The 18,090-nt window shown below is 44.9% G+C and overlaps 1 protein-coding gene across 4 annotated transcripts in view; it reads left to right on the top strand.

The window, feature by feature from the left end:
• The window catches only part of LOC308677652 (telomerase protein component 1-like), an 82,771-nt gene that overhangs the window by 45,883 nt on the left and 18,798 nt on the right, over positions 1 to 18,090 (top strand). For 3 of the 4 annotated variants that reach the window (XM_081344259.1, XM_081344257.1, XM_081344258.1), the window contains 15 exons: positions 377 to 567; positions 985 to 1,138; positions 1,479 to 1,658; positions 3,840 to 3,932; positions 4,454 to 4,586; positions 5,674 to 5,824; positions 7,136 to 7,275; positions 9,153 to 9,241; positions 9,752 to 9,866; positions 10,218 to 10,443; positions 11,671 to 11,788; positions 12,710 to 12,834; positions 14,874 to 14,973; positions 16,425 to 16,580; positions 16,711 to 16,920. In XM_081344259.1, the coding sequence (XP_081200385.1) occupies positions 377 to 567; positions 985 to 1,138; positions 1,479 to 1,658; positions 3,840 to 3,932; positions 4,454 to 4,586; positions 5,674 to 5,824; positions 7,136 to 7,275; positions 9,153 to 9,241; positions 9,752 to 9,866; positions 10,218 to 10,443; positions 11,671 to 11,788; positions 12,710 to 12,834; positions 14,874 to 14,973; positions 16,425 to 16,580; positions 16,711 to 16,920 (2,181 nt within the window). The remainder of the gene's footprint in view (positions 1 to 376; positions 568 to 984; positions 1,139 to 1,478; positions 1,659 to 3,839; positions 3,933 to 4,453; positions 4,587 to 5,673; positions 5,825 to 7,135; positions 7,276 to 9,152; positions 9,242 to 9,751; positions 9,867 to 10,217; positions 10,444 to 11,670; positions 11,789 to 12,709; positions 12,835 to 14,873; positions 14,974 to 16,424; positions 16,581 to 16,710; positions 16,921 to 18,090) is intronic. The other variant, XM_081344260.1, reaches the window with a different exon arrangement.

The following is an 18,090-nucleotide window of genomic DNA, read 5'->3' as shown; positions in this document are numbered from 1 at the left end:
CCGAGTGCCTTGTAACAGAGTGAGCTCCTGTTACTCGTCCCAGCTTCTGCCAACCTAGCAGATTGAAAGCACATAAAAATGCAAGTAGAAAAATAGGGACCACTATGGTGGGAAGGTAACAGCGTTCCGTGCACCTTTGGCATCTAGTCACGCCGGCCACATGACCACGGAGACGTCCTCGGACAAGCGCTGGCTCTTCGGCTTTGAAACAGAGATGAGCACCGGCCCCTAGAGTTGGAAACGACTAGCATGCATGTGCGGGGGAACCTTTACCTTTACACTTCACTTCCAGGTTTGATGGAATTATCAAAGGAATTGTTATCTTGGCCGGGACCCACAGCTGAAGCTTTCCCTCCGTTTCTTTCCATCTCCACAGGCAGCACTTGCAGAGAAGCTGAGGAAGATGGTCCCACTGGAAGGAGAAGGGCCTCCTCCCAAGTATCACGTCGTAGCCCATTTCACCAAGGCGGGACCCAATCAGACCAAAGCCCAAGTTGTGTTAGATCATCTCTGTGCCTTGCTGAGGAAATTGCTAGAGAACCCACCAACCCCACCTAGAAGTTACAGGTTGGTAGAGTCCTAATTCTGCAGATCTGGGCTTGATTAGGTAGACGCTGGACATCATGAGAAGATTGTCTCAAGACTGCCCTCTGCCCTCCAAGCGTGACACAACAACAAAACCCAGAATTCCCAGTCAATTGGTTAATGAAGGGTCCTTGGTGCTCTCTGAACTCGGTTAGTTTTTTGTTTTGTTTTTTTGCAGACGTTTCATTACCCAAGCTAGGTAACATTATCTGTGCCAGTAAGGGGTGGGGTTTGCTTTCAGTTTATATTCTAGTGGGCTTGCCCTATCAGTGTCAATCACATGGCTGGGGCATTCTGGGAATTGAAGTCCACACATCTTCCAAGTAGCCAAGGTTGAGAAATACTGAATTATCCTGATCTTGCAAGAAGGAAAGATAAGAGATTTGTTTTTGCTTACAGAGGGCTGATAACCCAGTTTGAATGCCTTCTCCATGCGGTGGCCAAGTTGCTGAAACGGCGCCAGTCTTTGGTGCTTTTGATCGACGGTGCTGACTTGATCCATGCTTCTGGAGGAGAGCTGGTATCTGACTGGCTGCCTGAGAAGATGCCACAGGTAAGGTGTAGCTTTCTTTCATATTTTTCCCAGTCCCTGGCTCCATTAGCCTGGTCCACATACATAAAATCCTAGAATAGAATAACAGAGTTGGAAGGGACCTTGGAGGTCATCTAGTCCAACCCCCTGCTCAGGCAGGAAACCCTATACCATTTCAGACAAATGGCTGTCCAATCTCTCCTTAAAAACTTCCAGCGTTAAAGCATTCACAACTTCTGGAGGCCAGTTGTTCCACTGGCTAATTGTTCTAACTGTCAGGAAATTTCTTCTTAGTTCTAGGTTGCTTCTCTCCTTGATTAGTTTCCATCTCATCCTTCATTGGCTCTGTGTCTCCCTGCAGCGAGTCAGCCTGGTTCTCAGCGTCTCGGCAGAGTCCATGCTGCTTGAATCTCTTAAGCAACGGAAGGATGCCATCTTCATTCCCCTTGAGCCTTTGGCCCCTCCAGACCGAGCTGCCATCGTTCGCAAAGATTTGGCCCTGCATGGGAAGAAATTGGAGGAGTCGGCTTTTAATAACCAGGTAAATGGCAAATCTGCAGATCTAACCATGGTCAGCCTCAAACATTCTGTACAAACGCAGCCCCCGAATAACCATCCGTCACGCCTCCAGCATATACAGGTAGTCCTCGACTTAAAACAGTTCAGTTAGTGACCATTTAAAGTCACAACGGCACTGAAAAAAGTGACTTATGACCATTTTTCGCACTTATGACCGTTGCAGCATCCCCGTGGTCACATGATTTACACTGAGATGCTTGACATCCGACTCACTTTTATGATGGCTGCTGTGTCCTGGGGTCACGCGATTCCCTTTTGTGACTTCTGACTAAGCAAAGTCAATGGGGAAGCCAGGTTCACTTAGTAATGGTGTTACTAATTTAACAACTGCAGTGATTCGTTTAACAAATGTGGCAAGAAAAGTCGTAAAATGGGGCAGGGCTCACTTAACATAAATTTGGGGCTCAGATGTGCTCGTAAGTTGAGGATGACCTGTAGTTTTATACATACATGCATACATACATACATGCATGCATGCATGCATGCATGCTTACATACATACATATACTCGTTGTTCTCTGGCATGTGTTGAGCCCCGTCTAGTGACCAGACGAACTAGCTCTGCACCAGAAAGACGAATGGTGTCCTGCGGCCTCATCCGGGCCTTTTCTCACCACCGATGTTGCCTCGCAGTCGGATGGCACATCTGGGTAGGTCCAGCACCAGCAGGGATCTGACCATTCTAGACAAAATGCCACCACATTTCCCACCGAAGTGGTACCTATTTATCTACTCGCATGCAGCCTGCTTTTGAACTGCTGAGGGGGCAGAAGCTGAGGTGAGTAATGGGAGCTCACTCTGCCACACGGTGCTAGGACTCGAACTGCCGGAGCAAAGACCATTTCCACGGTCTTTAAGCCCATACAAATAGTCCTCGACTTACACCCACAATTAAGCCCCAAACCTCCATTGCTAAGCAAGAGAGTTAAATGAGCTTTGCTCCATTTTATGAACTTGCTTGCCACAGTTGTCAAGTGCATCACTGCAGTTGTAAAGTTAGTAACACGGTTGTTAAGTGAATCTGGTTTCGCCATTGACTTTGCTTGTCAGAAGGTCGCATAAGGTGATCACGTGACCCCGGGACCCTCTAACCTTCATAAATATGAGACAGTTGCATTTGTCCAAATTTTGATCGTGTAGTATGTGGATGCTGCAAGGGTCATAGGTGTGAAAAAGTGGTCACAAGTCACTTTTTTTCCAGTGCCATTGTAACTTTGAACGGTCACTAGGCAAACAGGTTGCAGGTTGTGGATTACCTGTATTTATTTCTCAAATTTATAGAGCTGCCCATCTCATAGAAAGCTATTTTGTGCATCGTACAACAGTCAATAAAAACAATGTCGTTGTTCTCATTAAGTATTGTTCCTACAGTGGAAATGAAATGGGATGGGATGGGGCCCTTGAGGCTGAGCCTTCAGGGGCTTAGAGCATCAGGGAGACCCGGGTTCAAATTTACATTCCCTGGGAGATTGTAGGCTAGTGAAGTCAAGTGTCATGGTTCCGACAGATGAAACTCTTCAAAAGAATTTCGAGGCATTGTTTACCTTAAAGAATCTTTTATTCGAGAAACAAAGTATCGGCACTATATAGTCGAAACCAAAACCTAAATTCCCCTCCCTTGAATACAAAGTATCAAAGCACAATTCCCTCCTCCAATAAACAGTCATGAATCACATTCCCCAATTAGCTTGAAGCACGGGCTTTCTCCCCAGCTCTCCAGCCCGCCAAAACTCTGTCAACTCTGGGCCCAATGACCTTGGATTCCCACGGCTGTTATTATTATGACTAGCTGGACTCTCATCCACATTCCCCCTCCCAGCATCAACTCACTCTAAAAGCAATAGAGAAAAATGGCTGCATTTCCATCTGTTGTCAAAGCAAGCACATCCGATGTTAGCAGCGTTGACATCATAACTCACTTCATTTGGAGGAAATGGGATAAAGAGTGGGGTGAAACTCAACAAGGTGTGTCTGCTTCTACAGGTGCCTTCCAGGTACTATATATGGGCTTCCTTATCTTTCCTGGTTTTATTAGCTGGGAATTATGGGAGTCCTTGACACAGGTTTAGTGAGAGGCAGAAGACCGAGGACAGCAATGGAAAGACATAATGGGTCCTGGGACTCCAATCTCTTCTCTCCGTAGATGCGGCTCGTGCTCCTCAAACGTGGCTCTCGGGAACCTTTATACCTGAGCTTGCTAATTCAGGACCTGCGGCTGTTTGCCCTATACGAGAAGGTGAATGGTCCCTATCTTAGGGGAAGGGTGGCTTGGAAAACCAAGACTTCAGCATATATCTGAGCCTCGAGAGGTTTCATCTGTCATTCTTTTCTTTTTTCTTTTCTAATATATCTTAATATATATATCTTAAAATATATAGGGATGCGGTGGCTCAGTGGGTTAGGACACTGAGCTTGTCGATCAGAAGGTCGGCAGTTTGGCGGGTCGAATCCCGAGTGCCGCGTAGCAGAGTGAGTGCCTGTTACTCGTCCCAGCTTCTGCCAACCTAGCAGTTCGAAAGCACGTAAAAATGCAAGTAGATAAATAGGGACCACTACGGTGGGAAGGTAACAGCGTTCTGTGCGCCTTTGGCATCTAGTCATGCCGGCCACATGACCACAGAGACATCCTCGGACAAGCGCTGGCTCTTTGGCTTTGAAACGGAGATGAGCACTGGCCCCTAGAGTCGGAAACGAGTAGCACGCATGTGCGGGGGAACCTTTACCTTTTTTTAACATATCTTATCTTTCTGGTTTCAGCTCTCAGAACGGATCCAGAAGCTTCCCATCTCTCTCCCGCTGATGATGCAACACTTGTTGTGTTGCTTGGAGCAAGACCATGGGCTGGAGCTGGTTGCTATCACTGTGGTCACTCTCTGGGCCAGCAGAGATGGTACATTGGAAGGGACTGTTGCCTATGAACATTCAGCAGCATCATTGGCTCTGGGCTGTGGGTGGCAATGGCCATAAATAAGACCTTGGCGGGGCCCTTAGTGCTCTCTGAGCTTGGTTGGTTTCATGCAGACGTTTCATTACCCAGACTAGGTAACGTCACCAGTGCTAGTCAATGTTGATGATGTTGAACGCTGATGGGGGTTACTGAGTTTGGATAATGAAACGTCTGCAAGAAAACAAGCAAGCTCAGAGAGCACCAAGTACCCCACATTTCAAACCTCGGCTATGAATATTCCACCTTTGATGGATGGGAAAGAGGGAAGCCACTGGAGGTGATACATTCTTCCAGGCATATTGTGGAAGAACATTTATTTTGAACTTGACACCTGAAGATCTAGTTTCAAGGCCTCTTAACAGAGGAAGTGACTTTGATCTAGAGAAGGGAAAGCCTGGGAAAATTGGGAAAAACTGTTCGCCCCTCCCTTTTCCCCCTTGTTTCCCAAGGCCATTTTCCAGGCCTTCCCATCTCTATTTTGGTCCAGCCATTCTCTTTCGGTCCAAAGCTGTGATGAATTTAAAATTAGGGGAGAGCTTCAGCTCATCTTCCTTAAATGACAGAAGAAAGATGTTTAGATATAGTTAAGGTCATGCTTTGATGCAGAAAGGGACGCGGTGGCTCAGTGGGTTAGGATGCTGAGCTTGTCGATCAGAAGTTTGGCGGGTCGAATCCCAAGTGCCGTGTAACAGAGTGAGTGCCTGTTACTCATCCCAGCTTCTGCCAACCTAGCAGTTCGAAAGCACGTAAAAAATGCAAGTAGAAAAATAGGGACCACTACGGTGGGAAGGTAACAGCGCTCCGTGCGCTTTTGGTGTCTAGTCATGCCGGCCACATGACCACAGAGACGTCCTCGGACAAACGCTGGCTCTTCGGCTTTGAAACGGAGATGAGCACCGGCCCCTAGAGTTGGAAACGACTAGCACGTATGTGCGGGGGAACCTTTACCTTTACCTTTAGCTTAATGCAGAATATCTAGCAGGCTCTAAGCTGCTCCATTGAAAGGCCGTTCTGCCTTTGATCCCTGCAGGACTAATGGAAGGAGATCTCTATTCTGTCCTCAGTATGTGGAAGGAATTAAGTGAGACCACCATAACCTTGGACAAAGCCATTAATGCTGGAAGACACGTTGGCAGCTTCCCCACTGCTCTCTTCTTTGACCTGCTGCGGAGCCTGAGGGGGTAAGGGACTCACTTTTGGGTTTCTGGCTGAACAAAGACAATTCTCCCTTGTAGGGTGTGAGTTGCTGTATGCCGTAGATGGCAAAATGGGGTCTTCGCATGTGTGATGCCAAGTGCTCCTAAAACATAGAAGTGGGAATTTAGGTTAGGGGTGCTGTCAGGGGCCTGCAAAAATGTGAACATCCACCAGGTGGCAGAAGAGAAACATGGAGAATCCTGACCGCTGCCCCTGTTTTGCAATTCAACTTTGGGAGCCCTAGATAAAAGTTTTCCATTGATTTTGCTGGCTGACTTTGGGCCCAATTCTTGCCTCTCAATCTAGTGTATGTCATATGGAGAGCACACTCTCCAGGGTCTGTAGAGCCATGTTTCTCAATCTTAGCAACTGCCTGGGGAATTCTGGGAGATGAAGTCCACACATCTTTAAAGTTGCCATGGTTGAAAAATACTGATCAAGATAGGAAGATGATACCACTCTAATGGCAGAAAGTGAAGAGGAACTAAAGAACCTCTTGTTGAGAGTGAAGGAGGAGAGTGCAAAAGTTGGGCTGAAACTAAACTAAACTAAACATTAAGAAAACCAAGATCATGGCATCCAGCCCTCTCAATTCCTGGCAAATAGATGGGGAAGAAATGGAGGTAGTGACAGATTTTATTTTCCTGGGCTCCAAGATCACAGCAGATGGGGACTGCAGCCAAGAAACTAAAAGACGCTCCTTGGGAGGAAAGCCATGGCAAACCTAGACAGCACACTAAAAAGCAGAGACATCACCCTGCCAACAAAAGTACATATAGTCAAGGCTATGGTCTTCCCAGTTGCAATGTATGTCTGTGAAAGTTGGATCATAAGAAAGGTTGAGCGCCAAAGAATTGAAGCCTTTGAACTATGGTGCTGGAGAAGACTCCCGCGAGTCTCTTGGACTGCAAGGTGATCAGACCGGTCAGTCCTAGAGGAGATCAACCCTCTTTAGAAGATCAGATCCTGAAGTTGAAACTCAAATACTTTGGTCACCTAATGAGAAGGAAGGACTCACTGGAGAAGAGCCTAATGCTGGGAAAGATTGAGGGCAATAGAAGAAAGGGACGACAGAGAATGAGATGGCTGGATGGAGTCACTGAAGCAGTAGGCATGAGCTTAAATGGACTCCAGAAGATGGTAGAGGACAGGAAGGCCTGGAGGAACATTGTCCATGGGATTGCGATGGGTCGGATATGACTTTGCAACTAACAACAACAACAACAACGTGCAGCAGAGTACAGATATATATGTAACTAGGAAATTGGATCCATCTCTCTGCTATTTCTCCATAGTCTTCTTGGGGCATGCGGTTCCCCGTCAGAGCTTCCGGGTTCTCGGCTGCAACTCTGTGGTACCCCCTTGAGAATGGCAGTAGAACGGCGCTACTTGAAAAAACCAGGACTGGAGCATACAGCTCATGTGTTCTTGGCAGGTAAATTCCTTCAACTTTTTTTCCTTAATATTTGGTGGTGTTTAAATAAAAGGTGGGTCACCAAGTGAGATATCTGTTTTTCATGGGAATTCAAACAATGTGATATTTTAGTGCAAATTGTAAATTGATACCTGGTTGTGTTTAATGCAGCCCAACATTTGAGGCGGGGGCATGTGCCAATAGAGCTAACACGTGCATAGTTGCATTTAGGGTCTTTGACACTGCAAATCAACTGTGCCAAAAGGAATAACAGAATAACAGAGTTGGAAGGGACCTTGGAGGTCTTCTAGTCCAACCCCCTGCTCAAGCAGGAAACCCTATACCATATCGGACAAATGGTTGTCCAATCTTAGAAACCTCCATTATTGGAATACCCACAACTTCTGGAGGCAATTTGTTCCATTGGTTAATTGTTCTAACTGTCAGGAAATTTCTTTTTAGTTCTTAGGTTGCTTCTCTCCTTGATTAGTTTCCATCCATTTTTCTTGTCCTGCCTTCAGATGCTTTGGAGAGAAGGAAGAGTCTGTCAGAAGAGAACAGTAGAGGTTTTAAAAAGAATAGCCTCGTTATTACATTAGGACAAAAGTTTAATGTAATTGAAACACATAAACATGGTCATCGCAGTGCCAAAGCTATGCTAAAGATATTAAAATGCCTGAATATATGATAGAATTTTTATTGCTTATGACTCCCTGGCAATTAGGGTCATAAGTTATGACAGTTGTAAAATGGGTCATCTTTGATCTGATTTTACGAACTTTTCTGCGATAGTCATTAAATGAACTCTGTGGTCATTAAGCTAACCTATTGTAAGTCTAGGATTACCTGTATTTTGCTTTTTCTAATAACTCTCCGACCCAGTTAACAATCAGTGTAAATTAAAAGTATATTCTTTTTATCCTTTTCTGTGGTACTTCATTAAATATACATATAAAATTTATGTTTATCATTTTTTATTGTCCATTTCCATTGAGCTGCAACCAGTTTCCACATTTTCCATAGAAATATCACTTTGGATAATGCAAGTTAGAATAATGAGATCATTTGGCGAGACTCATTAACTGTACTTATCGAGACCTATCTGTACTTGCGTTCAATTGTGCCATGATTGAACAGATCATTGTAGCACCCTAGCCAACCTCTAGACCAGGGCTTTTCAACCAGTGGTACGGGTACCACCTGTGGTTCATTGGTACCAGGCAGGTGGTACGTGACCATCCTAGAAAAGTGGTAGCGGGGGAGGGGAATGAGCTGAATTGGTGGCAGCACCGCACAAGCCTGAGCGAGAGATGGCTGGAGCTGCAGGGCTGTCAGGGCTCAGCGGAAGCGCCAGGATCAGTGCCAGGCTCCAGCCGAAGCTTGACGCTGATCCTGGCGCTTCTGCTGAGCCCAGAAGAAGCGCCGATCAGCTGGAACGTTGCAGGATCTCCAGGGTCTCGTGATTTACTTTCAGATGCTTGGCAACTGATTCAAACAACCCCTACCCCACCCCCTCTGCCAATCCTCAACAGGAATGCTCACAACAGTGAAAACCTCGGACAGGAGGAAGAGCGCCGCCGGGCGGGCAGGCAGGTGTCTTGCTCGGCTGTGGCTTGGGGGGCACTTTTTTCAGTGCCATTGTAACTTCCAACAGTCACTAAGCAAACTGTTGTAAGTCGAGGACTACCTGTACTTCATCACTTTTCCCCCATTTTTTGGTCATCAAGTTTTTGACACCTTGCTAGGCGACTGGTGGTACTCGGATGTTGCCATATCCTAAAAGTGGTACAATGGGTGAAAAAGCTGAAAAGCAGTATTTTTCATAGTAGGAGACGGTGTTTAAATTCAACCTGTTGGGGGCAGTAATGTGCAGTTACCTAATATTTTCTCCTCTGTAGCTCATTGGTGGAAACTTTCAGATCCAGATGGCTCCCAGACTTTCCAGAAATCTGAGGCAGAGGCATTAACTGCCCTGCCATACCACTTGGTAAGTGACTCAAATGCTTCTAAGCAACAGCTGAGAGAAGATGAACTCTTAAACCTGAATAAAAACAGCTCCTTGGAGACTTAACTTCCTAGACCTCATGGTTATAGAGAAAAATGAGCAAAAAAAAAAGAGAAATTCTGTATATATAAGGAATTGGAAGTGCATCTTTCAGGGAAAATTTTCCATTTTAAAATGGTTTCTTTTACGTACAGAGTTCTTTACCTTTTTCTTCTATTCAGTCATGTCTGATTCTTAAAGAGACTCCCTTGCAAGTCCCTGCAGTTTTCTTGGCAAGGATTTTTGGAAGTGTTTTGCCATTGCTTCTTTCCTAGGGTTGAGAGAAAATGACTGCCTCAAGATCATTCCGTTGGCTTTGTGCCCAAAGCAGGACTAGAACTCACAATCTCCCGGTTCCTTTCCTGACCGGGGAATTCTGGGAGTTGAAGTCTACAAATTTCAAAGTTGAGGAAAACGGAGTGGCCTTCTTGAATTATAATTCTTCTTCTGCAGGTCCAAAGTGGGGATTTGGACATTCTGGCTTCTTTCCTGACTGATTTAAAGGTTATCAGCACTCATCTTCATCTCGGCCTCCTCCGTAGCCTCTCTGAAGCCTATGCACTCTATGGTGAGCCATTGTGGGATTGAAAGTAGGGGGTCTCTCTCTCTCCCCCCACCCCACCCCCCAACTAATTGGGGAATCACAGACCTGGAAAAGGGCTGCAACTTTTTAGCTGGGATGGAAAAATTGCAGGCTACATTTAGGGCAGGGATGTCCAATCTTGGCCACTTTAAGACCTGGGGACTTCAACTCCCAGAATTCCCCATGTCGGCTGTGGAATTCTGGGAGTTGAAGTCCACAGGTCTTAAAGTTGTCACGGTTGGACATCTCTGGTTTGGGGGTTGGGGGCCCGTTCTGTAGAAATACAAGTATCCTAAAAGCGACTGAAAATATGAATCTGTCCATTGTCTTCTGTAGCAACAGCTGCTGGCTCAGAGCCCAGCGAGGTGGTCAACTTGTTCGCTGATTTTTTGCAAAGAAACTTTGGGCTGCTTTCCCAGAATCCTCTACTGCTCCTGCAACAGGCAGCAAATGAGCCCAGTTCCTCAGGCCTCTGCTCACAAGCCCAGGTGGCGCTCCAGAAATGTGGGAGGCCTTTCCTGAAATGGATTAACAAGCCAGAGAGGGCCCAGCAAACCAAGAGGTAATTCTACAATGGAGGCATGAGGGCCTTTCCTTCTCATGCATCTCACAATGTTATTGTTACGCCCCCCCTTTTTTTATCTGCACAATGAGTCATGGCGAATGGACGTCTTTTCTTGTTGGTTTGAAACAGAATAACTGCGTAACTGCAGTTCTAATTGCATAATTGCTGCAGGCACAATTCAATCAGAATAGAATTGGAAGGGATTTTGGAGGTCTTCTAATTTGATCAAGCAGGAGACACTGCATCATTTCAAGCAAATGGCTGTCCAGTCTCTTTTGGAGAGCTAACATGTTTTGCTGTTTATCCAAGTAGCTTCTTCATCTTATCAGATTGGTTATTTACATCCCAATGACTCTCTGAGGCCTTTGAACTGTGGTGCTGGAGAAGACTCCTGCGAGTCCCTTGGACTGCCAGGCGATCAAACCGGTCAGTCCTAGAGGAGATCAACCCTGACTGCTCTTTAGAAGGCCAGATCCTAAAGCTAAAACTCAAATACTTTGGCCACCTAATGAGAAGGAAGGACTCACTGGAGAAGAGCCTAACGCTGGGAAAGATGGAGGGCAAGAGAAGAAGGGGACGACAGAGAATGAGGTGGCTGGATGGAGTCACTGAAGCAGTAGGCGTGAGCTTAAATGGACTCCAGAAGATGGTAGAGGACAGGAAGGCCCGGAGGAACGTTGTCCATAGGGTTGCGATGGGTCGGACACGACTTTGCAGCTAACAACAACGACTCTGCCTGCTCACCTAGCAAGCTTATCCACATTAGGTGAGAAATTAAACCACCCCAGAGGGCATATACGGGGTCCCATTAACCAACTTGGTCAGACTGAATCCAAGACACTTTTTCCAAAGGCAACTGGACTGTTTTTTTCCCCGAAGAAGAGGAAAACGTTTTGCTTCTCATCCGAGAAGCTTCATCCGGTTCTCATCCGAGAAGCTTCAGAATCAGTGAAGCTTCTCGGATGAGAAGTAAAATGTCTTCTTCCTCCTCAGGGGAAAACAAAAACAAAACAACAATTCGGCTGCCTTTTGAAAAAGCACCTTGGAGACAGCTGTGGCCTGGATGACTGAGAATCTCCACAGACATTTGCTCAGACTGAAGAAGCAGCTGTTTGGATAAACGGCAAACGTTTTCATACCCCGAAAGACAAAGTAAGTCCCGTTGCCATGACTCACCTGGGTGACTTGAGAATCTTCATCGACCTTTTTTCTTTTCTTTTACAGTCTTGTTTTGAACCTTCCTTCCACTCCTTCTTCTGTTTCTCTTGCTCCTTCGGGAAAACTGGCCATCGTGGGTACTGTGGAAGGGACGTTGCACCTGGTGGACATGAAGACCGGACAGGTAAAAGTGATCTGATTTCTCAGCTTGGGAAGCATTCACGTTCTGCTTATCAGAAAGTCTGCTTATCAGAAAGTCTTATCAAATATCGAAGACCAGTTGTAAAAAAATTTTTTTTCCTTCAGCGTACGTTTATAACTTTGAGCAGTCGTGGAACAAATGGTTGTAACTTGAGGACTATCAGTATTATGAAAACAATATCATGAAGTGATCTTTATGTCGTTTCAAGAAATTACCATTGGTAACCCGGAGATGCTTTTTTCACGAGGCAACTGGCCTTTCTTGTTTTTCTTTGAAGACGTTTCGCTTCTCGTCCAAGAAGCTTCTTCAACTCTGACCGGATGGTGGGGAATGGGAAGGTTTATATTCCTCACAGACAGCTGGTCATTTGCATTCTTTTAGAGAGTCCTTGAGGCCACTTGGAGGTTTATCTGTGTCCTCAGGGTCACCCGAGTGGTGCAAATGTGTGCGGAGCAGAAAACATCCTGCAGCCAAGAAGGCTCCACACACATTTGCACTACTCAGGTGACCCTGAAGATTTAATGACGTGTGCATTCAATTAGTGAATGCATTGGGTAAAGCGGGGAAGGATTACGTTCACTTAACGTGATTCAGTTAACAAATCCGTGGGTTAAGAATGTAATTGGCTGGCTCGATTACATCCGTAACTCGAGGATTACCTGTATATTACTTTCAGCGATAAGAAAAAGGATCTCAGAGTGAGTGCCACCCCAGAACAAAGAAGAAAAACTGCGAAAAGCATCCTTTTGACCTTTGAAATTAAAGCCTTTTGTAGGCTTGCTGCTTCATAGCCCTGTGCCCAAATCCACACAAGCACAAAATGCTTGCATCAGACGAGGATGGTTGGCGAAGGAAATGGTTGGATCTGATTTCTGTCTGCCAATTCTCTTTCTCATGATTTAGGAGCAGAAATCCTTGTTGACCTCCTGTGACGGAATCTCGGCCTGTGTATTCTTGTCTGAAACAACCGTTTGTCTCGGGGCCTTCAATGGACGCTTTGAAATTTGGAGCCTGAGAGAAGGATGCAGGTAAATCCGAAATGGGGGAAAACAAAATTATCTTGAATATAGATAGTCCTGGAATTAGGACTGCAACTGGGATTAGAATGTTGATGCAGCAACATTTTGATCACGTGATCATGGGAACAATGCTATAGTCTGAAGTGTAAGGGCCAGTCCTAAGTTGGGTTTTTCAGGGCCGTTGTAACTTTGAATGGTCGCTAAATGAATGGTTGTAAGTGGAGACTATCTGAAATAGAGGTTAACCACAGCTGGAGATGACATGATAGCAGTGTTCCAATATCTGAGGAGCTGCCACTAAGAAGAGGGGGTCATCCTATTATCCAAAGCACCTGAAGGCAGGATAAGAAGCATCGGATGGAAACTAAAGAAAGAGAGAAGAATTAAGAAGACATTTCCTGACAGTTAGAACAATTAATCAGTGGAATGACTTGCCTCCAGAAGTTGTGAATGCTCCAACACTGGAAGTTTTTAAGAAGAGATTGGACAACCATTTCTCTGAAATGGTATAGGGCTTACTGCATGAGCAAGGGGTTGGACTAGAAGACCTCCAAGATCCCTTCCAACTCTTGTTAGTTTGAAAAAAAAAAAGGAAACGTAGCTGCCACCCCTGGAATTATGAGGCTGGAGGGTGTTGACCGTCTGTATTTGTAAAATTTAAAGTAGGGCTACAGTTTAAATCCTTGGGGTGGGCAATGTGATGGTCTGTAGATCCTGGTTCCTCTTTATCAGCACCTTTGGATTTCCCTCCAACCACAAATGCAAAGATCAGGACATAACTTCTGTCTAGTTTGAGAGAGGAAATGTAAAAAAATAAAAGTCCAATTTACAGAGCCAAACAATTTAAAAAGGGGGGGGGGCAGACTTGGCTGTTCAGTCTTTACTTTTCTTGCACTAACGGCTCATTTTTTTTCTTCTAGTACCCTTCTTTGAAGCTTAATACTCCTACCACTGTGGAGGAGTATATTGTAAAAATGTCAGAGCTTACTGACACGACAAATTTAACTTGTTTGATTAGAAGAAGAAAAAATGAGAAAAACCTATTTGAAAGACTGGAAAGCTGACAGGGAGCTGTTGCTGAAAGAATGTAAAAAAAAATGATACGATGATTTATGATTTGGGTGACCCGCAAAAGATGCAGATTAAGTGAGGCATGGAAGTGATTTATCAAATATCTAGGAAAAGATTCCAGATTATTTCAAGATAAAATATTTCAAGAAAAGATTGGACAGCCATTTGTTGTTCTGCTAAGAGGGATGGTAGATAACGAACTGTTTACACAGCGGGTTGGAACTCACTGTATTTCATATCTTTTTTTTTTCTTTCTGTTGTTTCTTTGCTTTCCTTCGCCTTGTTTAAATTTGTCGATTGCCTGACGTAAAACCCGTAATGAATGTATAGAATCAAGATCACGTGAAGTACTAATACCACTTTACAATGCCTTGGTAAGGCCACACCTGGAATACTGCATCCAGTTTTGGTCACCACGATGTAAAAAAATGTCAAGACTCTAGAAAGAGTACAGAGAAGAGCAACAAAGATGATTGGGGGACTGGAGGCTAAAACATATAGGGAACGGTTGCTGGAATTGGGTCTGTGTAGTTTAACGAAGAGAAGAGTGAGGCGTGACATGATAGCAGTGTTCCAATATCTCAGGGGCTGCCACAAAGAAGAGGGAGCCAAGCTATTCTCCAAAGCACCTGAAAGCAGGACAAGAAGCAACGGATGGAAACTAGTCAAGGAGAGAAGCAACCTAGAACTAAGGAGAAACTTCCTGACAGTTAGAACAATTAACCAGTGGAACAACCTGCCTCCAGAGGTGGTGAATGCTCCAACACTGGAGGTTTTTAAAAAGAGACTGGACAGCCATTTGTCTGAAATGGTATAGGGTTTCCTGCCTGAGCAGGGGGTTGGACTAGATGACCTCCAAGGTCCCTTCCAACTTATTATTAATATTATTACATTTTTTAAAAAGAATTAGTGATCCTGCATTAATTCAGATCACATCTAAGTGCTACTTCAGGCTTCCTGTTTCTTTATTGTTTTAGGAATCTGAGCAAGGATGGTCACAAGGCCCAAATTACAGACTGCTGCATCAGTTCAGATTGTAAGCTATTAGCTTCAGTATCACTGGATGGCACTCTTAAGGTATTCTTGACTGGGTTTAGGGGAGGGGGATACAGACCTGGATTTAAGCATGGCTGGCTGAGGAATTCTGGGAGTTGAAGCCTACACACCTTCAAGTTGTTGAGAAACACTGGTTTAAGAGCCTCATTGTCTGGGAGGGGCCCTCAACATTTCAGATTTTTAAGTTTATTTGTTACCATTTTTTTAATAGATGATGATAACTTTGTCACTTTGAATGTACACCAATCGGCATACATCAAAATGAAATTTCGTTGCATACAGCTCTCAAAGGGTCACCACCTCCGATATATACTCCTTGTTCGGGGCCCGCTCAAATTTCACATTGTCCATTTTAGTCTCTAGGGAGTGAACGATGGCAAACAGGAGAGATGGAAATGGGGCTCCATGTGGATTAGCCCTCAAATTCGCTTGTGTTCTGACAACCTCGCCGCCTTTCCTTTTTCTGATCCTGACTCTTCCACCTTTTCCTTAAAGAGGCCTTGCTTCTTTTCACCCCTGGAGCACGCTGCCGCTGCCACCAACTCCTCCAAAAGCCTCTCTCTCTTCCCCTGGGCCTGCCGACAGCTTCATCCAGTTCCTTCGCTCCATAAGCTCCAGGTCCTCTCCTCCTCTGCCTCCTCTGGAAACAGCCCTGATTTGCAATAGAATCCATCACTGGGCCAGCAGGCAGATCTTGCTGCTGGTAGAACAAATTCAAACAGCGCCAACGACTTTTAACAGTCTCACCAACAAATAATGTTGTATATGGAAGTGTGTATAAATTAAGCAAGGGGACGTAGTGGCTCAGTGGGTTAGGACGCTGAGTTTGTCGATCAGAAGGTTGGCAGTTTGGTGGGTCGAATCCCGAGTGCCGCGTAGCAGAGTGAGCACCTGTTACTCATCCCAGCTTCTGCCAACCTAGCAGTTCGAAAGCACGTAAAAATGCAAGTAGAAAAATAGGGACCACTACGGTGGGAAGGTAACAGCGTTCCGTGCACCTTTGGCGTCTAGTCATGCCGGCCACATGACCACGGAGACGTCCTCGGACAAGCGCTGGCTCTTCGGCTTTGAAACGGAGATGAGCACCGGCCCCTAGAGTCGGAAATGACTAGCACGCATGTGCGGGGGAACCTTTACCTTTACCTATAAATTAAGCTTTCCTCTTTGGCTCAGACAAACTCATTAGTATGCTTTGTTTCTGCATGTATTTGCCCCTTTTGTTCAAAGCACCCCTTATAATGCATCTCAGTGGCGTCAACCACCCTGTTCCACCCCATATAATGCATCTTGGTGGCATTTTAACCAGGTTAAAGTTCAGTTATTGCCCTGTTTACTCTGTCAGCAGTTGCCAAATAGAACCATTATAGTTTCTCATACTGCAGGGACTAAGTCTAAATTCAGCATTAGGGGAATAATTGCAGCAATTTACAAACCCCCCAATTTCTCACTATTATTTTTTTTTAAAATCTCAGCTCTGGGAAGCTGCCCAAGGACATGTGCTCCACCAGTGGGACTCCCCGTGCCCTTTGAACTGCGTGACCTTTCACCCAATGGGTCAGTTGGTGGCTACCGGTGGATGGGACAGATCAGTCACCGTCTTGGATGCTAATGGAATAAGTAAGATCTCGGTAAGGTTGAGAGGGACCCGGCATATAACTGGGAGATGCATGATTGATGAAGACCTACCAATCCCTGGAACTTGCTCTGGGGGTTTTGAGGAAGCAGACAGTTGTTTTTGACACCCGTTGTCTCTTATAGGTCATGAAGGACCATGATGCCTCCATCCATTCCATTTCCTTCTCTTCCACTGGGAAAGTTTTGGCAGCGGGTACTTTGGCTGGCTCCATCACCCTCTGGTCGTGGCAGGAGGCCATCATGCTGGGTTCATTCAAGGCTCACTCTGGATGTATCTCTGCGGCTCAGTTCCTTTCCGACGAAAAACTTCTTACAGCAGGAGAAGACTGCAAGGTGCAGCTTGGACCAGGCTGAATGATGTTAAAGGCTGATGGGAGGGATACAAGGACCCCACATGGGCTGATGAGTTGGTTTGAGTCCTCAACTTACATCAGTTCGCTTAGTGGCCTTTCAAAGTTACAACAGCACTGAAAATGGTGACTTACGATAGTTTTTCACAGTTAACGACCTTTGCAGCATCCCCATGATGATGTGATCAAAAGTTGGATGCTTGGCAACTGACTCACTGGCTGTGTCCCAAGGTCACGTGATCACCTTTTGCGACCTTCTGATAAACAAAAGTCAAATGGGAAAACTGGATTCACTTAACCAGCCTGGTTGCTAACTTACCAGCTGCAGTGATTCACTTAACAACTGTGGCAAGAAAGGTCGCAAAATGGGACAAAACTCGATTAGCAAATGTTTCACTTAACCAGAGAAATTTTGGCCTCAATTGTGGCTGTACACTGAGGACTAACCTTATTAGAAAATTCTATTGCACTTATAATGTATCTGTCATAATTTCAGTTTCTGCCAGTACATTGATGAATTTACAGGAGTCTACACTAGATTATTGCTGATTAGGAACCACCCAGAATTCAACACATATATTAATTAATTAATTAATTACATTAACATATAAATTTATATATATATATATTGCCTTGCCTCCTAGCTAATAAAAAGAGAGAAAGAACCTGTGGCTCAGGAAGTTAAAAGAACTGCCTAATATATAATCAGCCCAGGTTCGAATCTCAGATAAAGGGTATGACTGACTGATGAGAACATAAAGAGTTCAAAATGATCATCTCAGCCTCCCAAAATTCTTTATTAGCAATTTGAATAATATATATATATATATTAAAAAAATATAAATAATTACAAATAGTTTGTCATGAGAAAACCTCAATAAAAGTAAGACATACAAACAGAGGCCCAAACACCTCACCCCACATTGTCTATGGGAAGGAGTGAGAAGATTTAGACTGGGTGGGGATTCTGAGTGACCCCCCCCCCCCAAGAGCCCAGCTTTGGGGAAAATTGGTTTCTAATTCACATTTTTCCAACTCAAGAAACAGTCTACAACATGCAGCATAGCTCACTAGGATGAAAAACTCTTGCTTTTGTTGTCGTTTTCTAATCCATTTATCTAGCTGGAGATCCACTTTGATTATTAAAGAAAGA

The sequence above is a fragment of the Vipera berus genome (assembly GCF_964194415.1).
Source record: "Vipera berus genome assembly, chromosome: Z".
Lineage (NCBI taxonomy): Eukaryota > Metazoa > Chordata > Lepidosauria > Squamata > Viperidae > Vipera > Vipera berus.
Note: the sequence above shows the minus strand (reverse complement) of the source record. Positions and strands in the feature narration are given on the sequence as shown.